General features: G+C 41.7%; 1 protein-coding gene across 1 annotated transcript in view; it reads left to right on the top strand.

Annotated features, from left to right (window-relative positions):
* LOC140121691 (uncharacterized) overlaps positions 1–14,392 on the top strand; it is a 47,157-nt gene that overhangs the window by 25,607 nt on the left and 7,158 nt on the right. The window contains exon 9 of the mRNA XM_072141617.1: positions 2,731–2,898. Within this exon, the coding sequence (XP_071997718.1) occupies positions 2,731–2,898 (168 nt within the window). The remainder of the gene's footprint in view (positions 1–2,730; positions 2,899–14,392) is intronic.

Raw genomic sequence — 14,392 nt, 5'->3', positions numbered from 1 at the left:
TACCAACAAAAACAGCCTGCCAGCTGCCATGTAGTATTTAGCAGCCCCTAGTAGTATACAGCAGCCCCTAGTAGTATACAGCAAGCCCCTAGTAGTATACAGCAAGCCCCTAGTACTGTACATCAGCCACCAGTAGTATACAGCAGCCCCTAGTAGTATACAGCAAGCCCCTAGTAGTATACAGCAAGCCCCTAGTACTGTACATCAGCCACCAGTAGTATACAGCAGCCCCTAGTAGTATACAGCAGCCCCTAGTAGTATACAGCAAGCCCCTAGTAGTATACAGCAAGCCCCTAGTAGTATACAGCAGCCCCTAGTAGTACACAGCAGCCCCTAGTAGTATACAGCAGCCCCTAGTAGTATACAGCAAGCCCCTAGTAGTATACAGCAAGCCCCTAGTAGTATACAGCAAGCCCCTAGTAGTATACAGCAAGCCCCTAGTAGTATACAGCAAACCCCTAGTAGTATACAGCAGCCTGCCTCCACGGACCTTAAAAAAAATAAACTTAAATACTCACCCTCCGATGTCGGCGCCGCTTACCAATGTCAGCGCGTGCCGTCTTCTTTCTTCTCCGCGGCTCCTATTCATTCTTCCAGCATGGACGCGGCCATCTTTTCTTCTAGCAGGCGCATACTATGACGCGGCCACTGCTGACGTCATAGTATGCGCGGCCATGAAGAAAACATGGCCGCGTCAATGCCTGAAGAAAGAAGAGAGAAGACAGGACGTGCTGACATCGGGGACATCGGTAAGCCGCGCCGACATCGGGGAGCCGCGCTGATGTCGGAGGGTGAGTATTTAAGTTTATTTTTTTTAACTGGGTAATTTTTTTTTTATAATAGACTCGTGTATAACCCGGGGGGACGTTTTTTTAGCACATTTTTTGCGCTGAAAAACTCGGCTTATACACGAGTATATACGGTACATTCATGGAGCTGAAATCCACAGTAATGATTCAAAAAAGCACCAGTTTTGAGTTGGCCTAAAAGTTTTCTGCAGGCAGATGTGGACTAATAGTTTTACTTCAAAACTTCAAATTCAAACAACCATAGATAATATATAGAAGAACAGGATAAAAATGCATGATAAATCAGACACATTAACGTACCTATCAATTAGTCAATAATCTTGAACCAATGTGTACAGTACAGTACTTTCCCAGTTTTAAGTCAAATGTACTTATACATTTGAAGAAAGGTCTAGGTGATAAGGTATGCAGGAAAATCCCACTATACAAGAATACTGGCCGGCATCATAAGGGGAATCGTCGAACTGCAGTCCTGAACCCGGCCACTAGATACACCTATCTACTGGGGCATGTACTGCGGCTACCTATTTACTGGGGGTCATGTACTGTGGCTACCTATCTACTCAGGGGGCATGTGCTGTGGCTACCTATCTACTGAGGGGGGCATGTGCTGTTGCTACCTATCTGCTGAGGGGGCATGTGCTGTGGCTACCTATTAACTGTGGGGGGCATGTGCTGTGGCTACCTATCTACTAAGGGGGCATGTGCTGTGGCTACCTATCTACTGAGGGGCCATGTGCTGTAGCTACCTATCTATTGAGAGGGCATGTGCTGTGGCTCCCTATCTGCTGGGGGGGATGTGCGTTGTCTACCTATCTACTGGGGCATGTGGGGTGGCTACCTATCTACTAAGGGGGCATGTGCTGTGGCTACCTATTTACTGAGGGGCCATGTGCTGTGGCTACATATTTACTGAGGGGCCATGTGCTGTGGCTACATATCTACTGAGGGGGCATGTGCTGTATCTACCTATCTACTCAGAGGGCATGTGCTGTGGCTACCTATCTACTGGGGAGCATGTGCTGTGGCTACCTATCTACTGGGGGGGGGCATGTTCTGTGGCTACCCATCTACTGGGGGCATGTGCTGTGGCTACCTATCTACTTAATGCATTTTGTGATTTATGTTATATGAAAACATCCTTAATTAATGAATTAAGGGTTGCTGTATGTAATCAGTTCAGGGGGACGCACATCAGCCTGGCCACAGATAAATATGTGATTCCCTTGGTGTTCTCCGGAGCAAGGTGGGCCCTTTGTCCTCCATATAATGGTTACATGGAACAATAGACTTACTGCACTAGATAGAGGTAGGCAGTGTACTGTTCTTAAAATAAATCTACCACTAACTATAAGCCAAATTAGACAGAAAATACTCAACTGTGCAGTACTCTTTTTCATCTTGATCCCAACGCTTGTCTTCTTTAATGTTGACATGCCAGGATCCTCTGAAAAAAAGAGTTATAAAAAATATTGTGGAGTGCGATGTCCGGCGCTAATTATTCATGCCTCAGTTTCATTTGGCTTATAGTTACTGGTTGATTTCTTTTCAGTTGTCTAACCATACAAAATGATAAAAAAAAGATTATATAACAAACTACCCAATTTATGTAACATCAGGGAACCCATTTTCCAATGATCTTGCAGCATTTGCTTCTGTGCAAGTTTGTTCAGCTGGCTCACAAATATGGGTCTCTTGTCCATGGCAAGAGCCTGTCAGCAGGCTACTGTTCATACCATGTAAGAAAAGTTTTTAACATTTGTAAATGTTGATCAAGTAACATTTGCATGTTCATGTTCAGTGTGCACCCTATTGACTCTTGGCCCCAGGCAGCCTTGTCTGACACTGCATACCCATTTCCTCTACACGGAATGCATTACAGGCTGCTAAATCTTGCTATTACCATTTGGTGTTTTATTAGATGGACCTGCTGCTTAGTCGGAATGATCTTCAGGATTTAAGAACTACTACCATAAGCAGTCAGATTGCTGAGATGCAAGCCATGTTAGCCAAAGAAGAGAACATTAACACAGAATTAAGGAGAGACAAGACATTGCTAGTTGACCATATATCTTCCTTGCAAACGCAGGTAATTAACTCAGAAAGAAGTAATTTTGTTGTTTTATGTCCCTGTATTGGGACATTGCAAGGTACTGTTCCAAGGGTGTTCTATACACAGATGTAAGGTTGGCATGTGGAGTGTGATTAAAAAGATCTGTGAAATTATAATCTATGTCATTTTTAGGGACTTCTCTTGGACAAATTTACAAGCAGATGAAAGAGTTCCAAATATTGAGTATCTACAACAGCTATACAGACCTATTATTTCTTGCTTAGAGGGGTATTCCAGGAATAAGCATAATTCATAAACAAATTGGTACTTAAAATATAAACTAATATGTAATTAGTTGTTATGTAAAATTTTGATAATTTTGCTTAGCAGAAAAATGCTACTCACATACACTGTAATGAAGAATTAAACTGCTACTGGCCCTTTAATCAGTCCGTAGATTTTCTCTGCGCGGAGCAGACACAGGACAGAAGATGGCCGCTGGTCACATGTCCACATCACCTACCTGGACAGGTCATGTAATCATCACTAAGTTTGGATGTAGTATGGCCAGTGTTGGGGTGAGACGTCATCTCAGTGAGTTAATGTGCAGTGATATCAGTTACATATCATTACTATGGTAACAGTAAAGGACCATCTGTTACATCATTATTGGGGCCTAGCATAAGTGGGAGGAGGAGTTGCTGTGAACTAAAGGATCAATGTATTTCCCATGGCAGCCATCTTAATGATAACTCCGCCTACTTTAGAAAGCCCGGGTCTGCCAAGATTCACTAAGGTCGTGCGCCCGATATCCAGCAGTTGTTGCTCCTGCGCCGAGGTCCACCGGGAATCACCTTCTTCTTCCCGGTGGATGTGAGTGCTTGATCTTGTGACACAATTCTTTTTTCACTTCTGCGGTTTTTCCAAATCCGTCGGGTTGTGTGACGGCCACGCCCTCCAATTTCTGTTGCGTGAAAGCCGGCGCGGATGCGCCAGAATCCCGGGGCAATTCGCCGCAAAATGGAAATATTCGGGAAACCCAACGAAAGTGCGGCATTCGGACACTTAGTAAATGTGCCCCATTGAGTTTTGTTGTATTTATTTATTTATTTATACCATTATGGGTTTTTTATCAGACTTTCATATTCCCAGAATACCCCTAGACTAGTGAATGTATTTTAGCAAGAAATGGGGCACTGATAAGAGTATGGCTGCAAAATTGTACCATGTATCATGGAGACAACATAACTATAACAGCTATTAAAACTCGTTTGTTGGAAATCCAAAGCATTTTAGGAGAATTGTCAGTGTAGCAAAAGTGTAAATGAAATTGTAAAAAATGTGTTAATAAAATTAAAATGCATATATAACTTATGTACACAAGATAATTGCAATTAATACTTAAACATAGGTAGGGCTGTATTGACATTCTAAAGGAACCGAACCCTACAACTCCCCTTATACTTGTCAATTATCATTATAATTATCTCATATCTCTTATTGCTGGGCTGCAATTTGACTTGCAACCTGGAACGAGTCTTGCAACTTAAAACCTGGAACAATGGCAATTGGAGTCATGTTTTCATTTTCGAAATACAGAGCAAAATAAAGGTACTTAATAAAACCACCATACTGAAACTGAATAATATTAGCATAACACGGCTCAATAACACCATCCATTCTGTTGCCGATTAATGATGTTGTTTGTATAATTGAGTTACACAATTCTGGACTTTCTGTATCAATTCCTCACAGTTTATTAAATCTCTGCTTGCATTGTTTTCTCTCTGTGGATAAAATGAGGGAGATTTATGAAAAGTCAGTGAATGGACCATTGCAGATTCAGACTCCACAGTCACATTCTGCGACAGGTAAATCCTGCTGGATGATGTATCTGGAGTACCTCAGAACTGTGGAGTCTTACTGTGGACTAGCTATTAGTTGATCTATTTACGTAAGACTGAATTTCCTCGCCACCCTGGGTTAAGCCGTGTCACTTTTCCCGGAGGCTACACCCTCATTAAATGTGGCACACAGCATTTCATTGGGGGATTTCTCAAGACTTTCTCCGGTGTTGACAGGTTGGTGAATCTCCCCCAATCTGTCCATGATTATGTGATGTCACACAGGTGCACTTGTTCACATTACTCTCTGCTATACTAACGAGCCTGTATCACATGACCAGGAATACATCTTTGGATGCTTTGAAATGAAAATGATCACATTGTAGGAACTATATACTTAAAGGGGTATTCCAGGAATAAGCATAATTCATATGCAAATGGGTACTAAAAATATAAGCTAATGTATAATTAGTTGTTATTTAAATTTTAGCTCGCCTTAGCAGAAAATGCTGGTGACATACACTGTAATGAAGAATTAAAATGCTACCGGCCCTTTAATCAGTCTGTTAATTTCCTCCACGCGGTCCGTCGCAGAACAGAAGATGGCCGCTGGTCACATGTCCACATCACATGTCCTGCACCTGCCTGGGCAGGTCATGTGATCACCACTACATTTGGCTGTAGTCGGTTGGTTGCAGTGCATCCAGTATGGCCAGTGTTTTGTTGATGGCAGTTACACATCATTACTATGGTAACAGAGCAAGAAAACCTGTTAGATCATCACTGGGAGTAGAACATAAGAGGGAGGAGGAGTTACTGAGAACTAAAGGATCAAAGGATTTTCCAGTGGTGGCCATCTTGGTGATAACTCCACCTACTTTAGAGAGGCCATAAACTTTGTAAATCATAAAATCAAACTATTTTAGCTCAGTTTTGTGACTAATGACATTGAGTATTGTTGTATTCATTTATTTATATCATCATGGGTTTTTGTGTCAGACGTTCATATTCCCAGAATACCCCTTTAATATAAATACTTATTTGTTTCCCAAACGTACTAGTTGGCATAGGCCATATATAGGCCATATGAAGATTTGTTTCTTCCTATGGTTTCATACTGCAATTTATAGTTGGGCTTCATGGTATTTTTTTTTATTGGTATTTTTCTTGAACTAGAAACTTTTCAGCTTTGCTGTTTTGACATGATGTTAATTAATTTAAAAATTGAGATTTTTAAATCATTTTAACTAAATGGATGGTGCTAGATCACCAATGACAGATAAAGTACATTGTGTTCTAGCAAATTTAACTTTCTATATACTATAGGGCAGTGGTGGCGAACCTATGGCACTGGTGCCAGAGGTGGCACTCGGAGCACTCCTTCTGGGCACCCAGGCCATCACCCCAGAACGGAGTTTCCAGGCAGGACTCAAAGCCACCTCCTGCAGTCCTTGGCCACCCAGGATGTGCTGTGATCAGTGCTATTTTAAATCTACACATCCTTAGCTGCCTGGGACTACAGGAGGAGCATGGAGGTGCAGACAAGGCTGCGTTATTATTGGAGCTCCTGCTCTGGGCCTCCGCAATTCTTCCTGCTCAGGGGACTCTGGAAGCTACAATAATAGTCAGAATTTCTCCTCTTTCTCTTAATTGTATTGGAGTCCTCAGGATGCCAATACAATTAAAAGCCGTTGCAAAACAGGTAGCAAAATGTCACTTCTTAAATTGCCATGTTGGCACTTTGCATTTAAATAAGTGGGTTTGGTTGTAGTTTGGGCACTCAGTCCCTAAAAGGTTTGCCAACACTGCTATAGGGTGTTGCCATAAGTGGGTGTGCATCCTTGACAAGGGCATAACATAAGTTAGATCAAATTTCTTTTACATTCTATATTGTATTTTAAGCCAGCTGCTAGATGTTGTAAATATGCACCAGATTTATTATTAGCATCATCATCCACTGTCATAAATCTGGTGCATCATAAACAGAAGGTATTTAACCATACCTGTGTGTGTTGTTGGCAGCCTCAAGACAAGTGGATTCATAGATCAGAATTGTAGCTGGATGTGGGTTACTGGAGGTAGGAGAAGACAACTTGTGCTACTGCACAGGGGCCAAGTAGGTGAGGGGTACACTGTCCTCGTAAAGCACATTTCCACTGTCTTTCTTGATGGCTAACAAATACTAGCAGGTTGTTAGATAGATATAAGTATAATGTATACAAAAAACAAAGTAGCAGCTCACCACACCATGACCTTCCTCGATGATGCACAAAGGTTTAGCTGGGAAAGTGGATCTGAGAGCCAAGAGTCTGGGTGGGCATATTGCTTCCCAGCTTCCCACCTATAAGTGCCTTATTATTTCTTACTGTTTGGACTGTGACTGACCTCCACCCAACCAGAATGCTCACTGCTTTTTTATCTGGTTCAGTGAAGTCAGAAGGTGGCCTTCAGTGCCCAAAATAGTTTTCTAAGAAGAAAATGTGCAAATGAGTTTTCCAGGATTAAATAAGGAAAACTTTACCTCTTAGGTACCTTGTAACCCCGTAAAATCAAGCATGACTTTTTCAGAAAGCCCAATGACATGATGTTCGACAATACCCGAACCGGTATCACTATTATATATATATTCCTTATGGAAAGGAGAAGATACAACATAAATACAGTGCACATCCAAAATAAGTGAATATAATACAGAATCATGAAATAACAACATAACTTTATTACATTTGTCAAAATAAAAGACAAACAAAGTGTAAAAGACAGGCCTCTCAAAAGGGAAAAGAGGAAAAAACACTTAAAGTCATGTAATAAACAGAGGGAAGAATGGAGTAGCAGTCATCAACCATGACATGACCTGGCTGAAAAATTGCTGTATGGATAAAAGTTATAAATTGATAAAGAGGGAAGAAAACGGGGGAGAAAGCAAATTCCCTATGGACAGTGCACATATGTAATTTACTATCAATGCCTGAAACAAAACAAAATAAGAAGCCATACATCACTTGTGGCAAGGAAGTTATAAATGATAAAAGGGTCACAGTTTAGCTAGATTCGTCAGGGGCCATGGTACGCCAGGTCGCCCTTTGTCAGAGCAATCATTGGGGAGATGGTCTTCCAAGTGCATTTTGGAGGACGGCCTGGCTTGCAAGCTGTAACCAGCTATCCACAAAGGAAGCTACAAACATGAAGTGCACATGATGCGCCAATTCTTCCTGCAGCCAGTTGGCCGTAACTTTATTGGCACAGCACATAGAGAAGTCCCCTCTTCCTGTGCGTGTGCCCACAGTCACCTCCATGCAACTGCTATTGCTACTTCCCTGAATTAGTGAACATGTGGGAGACACAGGAACTCTATTCTTATGATGGGCGCAGCCATCCTCCCTTTACTCATCTTGTAGTCACTATTTTGCCATAAAATTTCCTTCCACTAGATGGCAAAAAAGACTATTTGATATGAGAAAAATAAACTACATTTTATGTGGCAATTTGTAGCTTGTTACTAAATAATTAAAGGATCCTCATCTCTTTGTAATTTTATGTATCTATGTGTAGCACGTTGTCAACATTTCAGAAAGCTGATTAAAAAAGCAGCACTTCTTCATTATTTTTCATGAAGGAGAAATTTTTCAATTCTGCAGTCGGTTTTGCTGTGACGTCAATTAACTGAAGTCTGTAATTTTCAAATCTTTTAAAGTGCACGGATGCTGCAAGTCTCCATTGACTTATGAATCATATTGTAAATACAAACTACACAAAAGATGAAAGTGAACAGACAACGAGTTCATAGAGTTTTAGAAATCTTTCACAATTTTATTGGAAACTAAAAGTGTAAAAGTTTAATCTCTAAAAAACATACTAGATTTAATAACCGCATCATACACCCATCAAATAATTAGGTAAAGAGTCTATCTGCAGTTTTTACCAGTGTTAGGTGGTAGTTTGGAGATCAATTTAAATCATTTTTATTAGTTTTTAAATATCTACATGACAAAAAGAAAACAAAAATTAACCCCAAGCCCTCCCCCCACCAGGTCCATAGAAACAAAGATATACAGCAATCATAGTATTAATGTCCGCCACCCAGGGCGGGGAAGTAAATCAGATACATTGGGGGTCATTTACTAAAGCCCGATTCGCGTTTTCCCGACGTGTTACCCGAATATTTCCGATTTGCGCCGATTTTCCCTGTATTGCCCCGGGATTTTGGCGCACGCGATCGGATTTTGGCGCATCAGGGGGGCGTGGCCCCCCGAAATGGGGGGGCGTGGCCGAACGAAAACCCGACGTATTTGGAAAAACCGCCGCATTTAAAACAAAAAATCTGTCGCGAAGCTTGCACTTACCTTCAATCAGCCCGAGCCAGTGAACTCCAGCGCGTTCCAATGCGGTAAATCCCAGCCGGACCCGAATCCAGCGCAGCTGGATCGCGAATGGACCAGGTAAGTAAATCTGCCCCATTGAATTAGAGACATATGCACACATTCCCAATCAGGTATATACATCAGCCCATCAAGTAGTAAATATTTTAATCTCTTAAAAGTACTGCAGATTGGGGTGCCCCATCATTGTACCTCAAAGGCACGTTTCAATTTGGGGATCCACAAGGGAGAGTTATACAGGGTATAAAGTAGCTGCGGCATCACCACCATTTTAATTCGATTCACTGATGGGGTGATACTATCACTATCTCTGTCTTAATCTTGTGAAGTAAACACGAAAGGTTAAGCTCCTTAAAATCTCCAAAACAAGTGGATACCTGAATACCCAAGTATCAAAAGGAAGACCACACGGAGATGGTAGAGACTCGTCGCCAAAGCCCTATACAATGGGTCCACAGGAAGAAAAGCTGATTTATGCCACACTGACGTATGGAGGACGTATATACGGCCGACGTATATACGGCCGATATACGTCCTCCATAGACGTCAATGGGCGCACGGCGCCCTACGGGAGCGGTACGGTGCAGCACACGTGCGGCACCGTACAGCTTCGTACCCCGAAAAAGATAGGACCTGTCCTATCTTTCTCTGTAGTACGGCGCCGTGCGCCATTACTTACTATGGAGAGGGGCGGGGGTGAGCTGCGCTCACCTCCTCCTCCTCTCCCCGTGCACTGCCGTTTACCGCTACGGTACGGTATGGGCGGGCAACGGCAGTGTGAATATAGCCTTACATAGTAAGTTCCCCACAACATAACTAAGACGTGGTGGCTCACAAGCTGGACATATGCCATTTCGGCCAAGTCCAGAACAAACTGACAGCTGGGCTCCTACCGTGCTCTGTGTTAACTCCAGTTGCAGCAGTTTAACACCTTGGATGCTTCAGTCTATAAAACATATTGTGAAGATATTGGGATTAAATAATTGTAGCTGGAGTTGGAGCACTGGGAGGAGAGTAAACTTCACACCTAAGGGCAGTAACATTTGAGATTGGTTTTAGTGAACAATATCTAGGAGTACACCTTAATGGGTCACGCTGAGGACCCAACACCAATTGAGGATATAATCGGATATGTCTTGCTGCGTCTCCTGGGGACCATCTCCAATAATGTGAGTATACTGCACATATAAATATATACCAGCAATGACTCTACCAAACACATGAACACTAGCAATAAATTTAACAAATATAAATAAATATATATAAATAAATAAATATATATAAATATTTACTGATAATGAATATAGTGCACATATCCACACAACCTCCACACTACTTACCGTATAATGTTCCCTGTATATCAACTATATTCCATACTCCATATTCCAAATTAAATTTAGCCCTCACACTGAAACCTACCACTACCCCTGTATATATAGCATATATATATATATATATATATATATATATATATATATATATATTACTATTGACTGAGAGAAAAAAAATAGATTTTTTGTAAATGCATCAAAATTTTATTAGTAAAAAAAAATTCAAAAATATACAGGGATGTAATGATTGTGGTCACAGGATGTGTGAATGGGCCCAGCCCTTGGCGGGTCCAAGACAAGGGATAACCAATCCATTCTATGTGGAGTGTAAATATTATGTATGTATATTCTGAAATATTACTTGAGGGATGGGGCCGGAAGCAAGGGTTTAGGTATATGGTGGCCCCGATTCTAAGTTTGCATTGGAGCCTACTGGGGTCTTGTTACACCATTGCAGATTTGCTTCTTTATTAAGTATGTATAGAAAGAGTTAATCAGTAGGATATGTGAAACTCTAAATTGTGCTACATTATCAAAAACTACAATTTGCCTGGCAAAAAACAATAGCCAATATACACTCACCGGCCACTTTATTAGGTACACCTATCCAACTGCTCGTTAACACTTAATTTCTAATCAGCCAATCACATGGCGGCAACTCAGTGCATTTAGGCATGTAGACATGGTCAAGACATTCTCCTGCAGTTCAAACCGAGCATCAGTATGGGGAAGAAAGGTGATTTGAGTGCCTTTGAACGTGGCATGGTTGTTGGTGCCAGAAGGGCTGGTCTGAGTATTTCAGAAACTGCTGATCTACTGGGATTTTCACGCACAACCATCTCTAGGGTTTACAGAGAATGGTCCGAAAAAGAAAAAACATCCAGTGAGCGGCAGTTCTGTGGGCGGAAATGCCTTGTTGATGCCAGAGGTCAGAGGAGAATGGGCAGACTGGTTTGAGCTGATAGAAAGGCAACAGTGACTCAAATCGCCACCCGTTACAACCAAGGTAGGCAGAAGAGCATCTCTGAACGCACAGTACGTCGAACTTTGAGGCAGATGGGCTACAGCAGCAGAAGACCACACCGGGTGCCACTCTTTTCAGCTAAGAACAGGAAACTGAGGATACAATTTGCACAAGCTCATCGAAATTGGACAGTAGAAGATTGGAAAAACGCTGCCTGGCCTGATGAGTCTCAATTTCTGCTGTGACATTCGGATGGTAGGGTCAGAATTTGGCATAAACAACATGAAAGCATGGATCCATCCTGCCTTGTATCAACAGTTCAGGCTGGTGGTGGTGGTGTCATGGTGTGGGGAATATTTTCTTGGCACTCTTTGGGCCCCTTGGTACCAATTGAGCATCGTTGCAATGCCACAGCCTACCTGAGTATTGTTGCTGACCATGTCCATCCCTTTATGACCACAATGTACCCAACATCTGATGGCTACTTTCAGCAGGATAATGCACCATGTCATAAAGCTGGAATCATCTCAGACTGGTTTCTTGAACATGACAATGAGTTCACTGTACTCAAATGGCCTCCACAGTCACCAGATCTCAATCCAATAGAGCATCTTTGGGATGTGGTGGAACGGGAGATTCGCATCATGGATGTGCAGCCGACAAATCTGCAGCAACTGTGTGATGCCATCATGTCAATATGGACCAAAATCTCTGAGGAATGCTTCCAGCACCTTGTTGAATCTAAGCCACAAAGAATTGAGGCAGTTCTGAAGGCAAAAGGGGGTCCAACCCGTTACTAGCATGGTGTACCTAATAAAGTGGCCGGTGAGTGTATCTATAGTGGAAAAATAAAAAACGCACTAACAAAAGACAGCTTGGTCATTAAGGGTTTGGCCATAAATCAGTGACACGCAGCTCCTGTGGACTACAGAGAAACTAGACTTACTAGGATAGGTATGATGTAGATGACTCTATTAGGCTGTATGCACACTTTGCAGCAAACAATATGTAGGTCCCCACAATCAAAAATCTATAACTTTTTTTTTTACACGTAAAGAGCTCAGTGATGGCTTCTTTTCTGCGTAACAAATTGCACTTCATAGTGATGGTATTTATTATTCCATGTTGTGTACTGGGAAGCAGGAAAAAAATTCCAAATGCAGTGAAATTGGTAAAAAAACGCATTTGCATCGTTTTCTTGTAGGCTTGGAATTGACGGCTTTCACTGTGCGCCACAAATGACATGTCTTCTTTATTCTTTGGGTCGGTGTGATCATGGGGATAACAAATTTGTATAGGTTTTTTTAATGCTTTTACAATACAATACATTTACAAAAACTAAAAACTTGTGTACATTTTTTTTTATTTTGCCAACTTCTGGCACTAATAACTTTTTTATACTTTGGTGTACAGAGCTGTGTGTTCTACCATTCTTTAGGACCGTACGACCTTTTGATCACTTTTTATTGATTTTATTTATATTTTTCAAAATGGCAAAAACGTGCACTTTTTTACTTTGGGCGCTATTTTCCGTTACGGGGTTAAACACAGTGAAAAAACACTATTATATTTTGATAGATCGGCATTTTTGGATGCGACGATACCTAATATGTTTGTGATTTTTACTGTTTATTTATATTTACATCAGTTATACACAGTTATTGTCGCACATTCTAATCATTGAATTGAAATGAGACAGCCTCGGGTCTTCGGAAGACCCGAGGCTGTCATGGCAACAGATCGCCACTCTCCGATGATGTCAACTTTTTTAAGCCACGGGCAAAAAGATGCTAGCGCCAATTGTGGGTGTTAGTAAGTCAGTAAGTCATTGCTGCATATAGCACCAAAGACTTACTGACTATGGAGAGGGCTCAGCCCGTGAGCCCTCTCCATGCACCCGAAGCCGACCCATGACATGCTATTATGTCACGGGTCGTTAAGGGGATAAATGGAACCTGTCACCAAATTTGCACTTATACAGCCAGTGACAGGTTCCTATAGAGCCCTAGTAACTGACACTCTTCTATTAGCTAAAAATTGTTTCACTTACATCCATATAAATCAACATTTATTTTATATTACCTGGCATCAGAGGGGGTCTGTCCTGCTCATCCGTACCCTCCTATCTAATACTCCCCATGCCTTATGCCTCCTTACTGGTCACAGTTTATGTCATATGACCAGAGTGACATCATCTCAGGTAAATATTTTCCCAAGGCTTGAAGTGTGCCAGTTTTTCACCTTTTTGACCCTATTAGGGTTTTATACTTACCCTAGTAAAGTTTTTCATTAGTTGACAACCCCTTTAAAAGAGGTGCATTAGTAAGAGGTTAAAAAATAAATGTAGTTCTTTGTATAAAGCAATGTAATACAAATTTTCACTACTATTTCCAGGTTTTTGGTGTAAACTTGTAGCAAATATTATTGGATTGGGGATATTGTGACTTTTTTAACAATGTACCTCACTTAGACTTATACCCTTCCGAGGTTAAAGTTGCTAGTGGAAGACCGTGCAATGTTAAATTTATGATGTACTACTTTTTAAAATTTAGCTTCAAACCCACTCAAGTACCCTGCAGTGAAATTTTCCCATAAAAAGTCACAAGCTAACTGCAACACTTTATAAGCAGGCTAAGCCACTATGATAAATCTGAATTGCAGCAGACCCCTAAGACTAAGGTCTCATTCAAATGGTCGCACTGGGGGTCCCCATAGATTTCAATGGCTCCCGGTTATGGCGCAGTGAGCATGCACTGCATCACCACAACGTGACCGTGTTGGGTGCTCTTCTGCCTATGAAGGCAGGAGGGGTGACCTCCTCCTTCCAACTTTCGGCAAGCAAATGGCCGTGTGAAGGAGCCCTTAGTCTATAAACTGTCCACAGGAATGGTGCACCAGCCTAATAGTAGTTGCAAGCTGGGATATTTGAGGTGGAGCTGTGTCCAAATTGTGCAAGCTGCAGCTCTGGGGTTAGAGTCTCCCGACTCAGTTTCTGGGAGCAGTACTGAAGGT

This window comes from Engystomops pustulosus, chromosome 3, assembly GCF_040894005.1.
Source record: "Engystomops pustulosus chromosome 3, aEngPut4.maternal, whole genome shotgun sequence".
Taxonomy (NCBI): Eukaryota; Metazoa; Chordata; class Amphibia; order Anura; family Leptodactylidae; genus Engystomops; species Engystomops pustulosus.
Note: the sequence above shows the minus strand (reverse complement) of the source record. Positions and strands in the feature narration are given on the sequence as shown.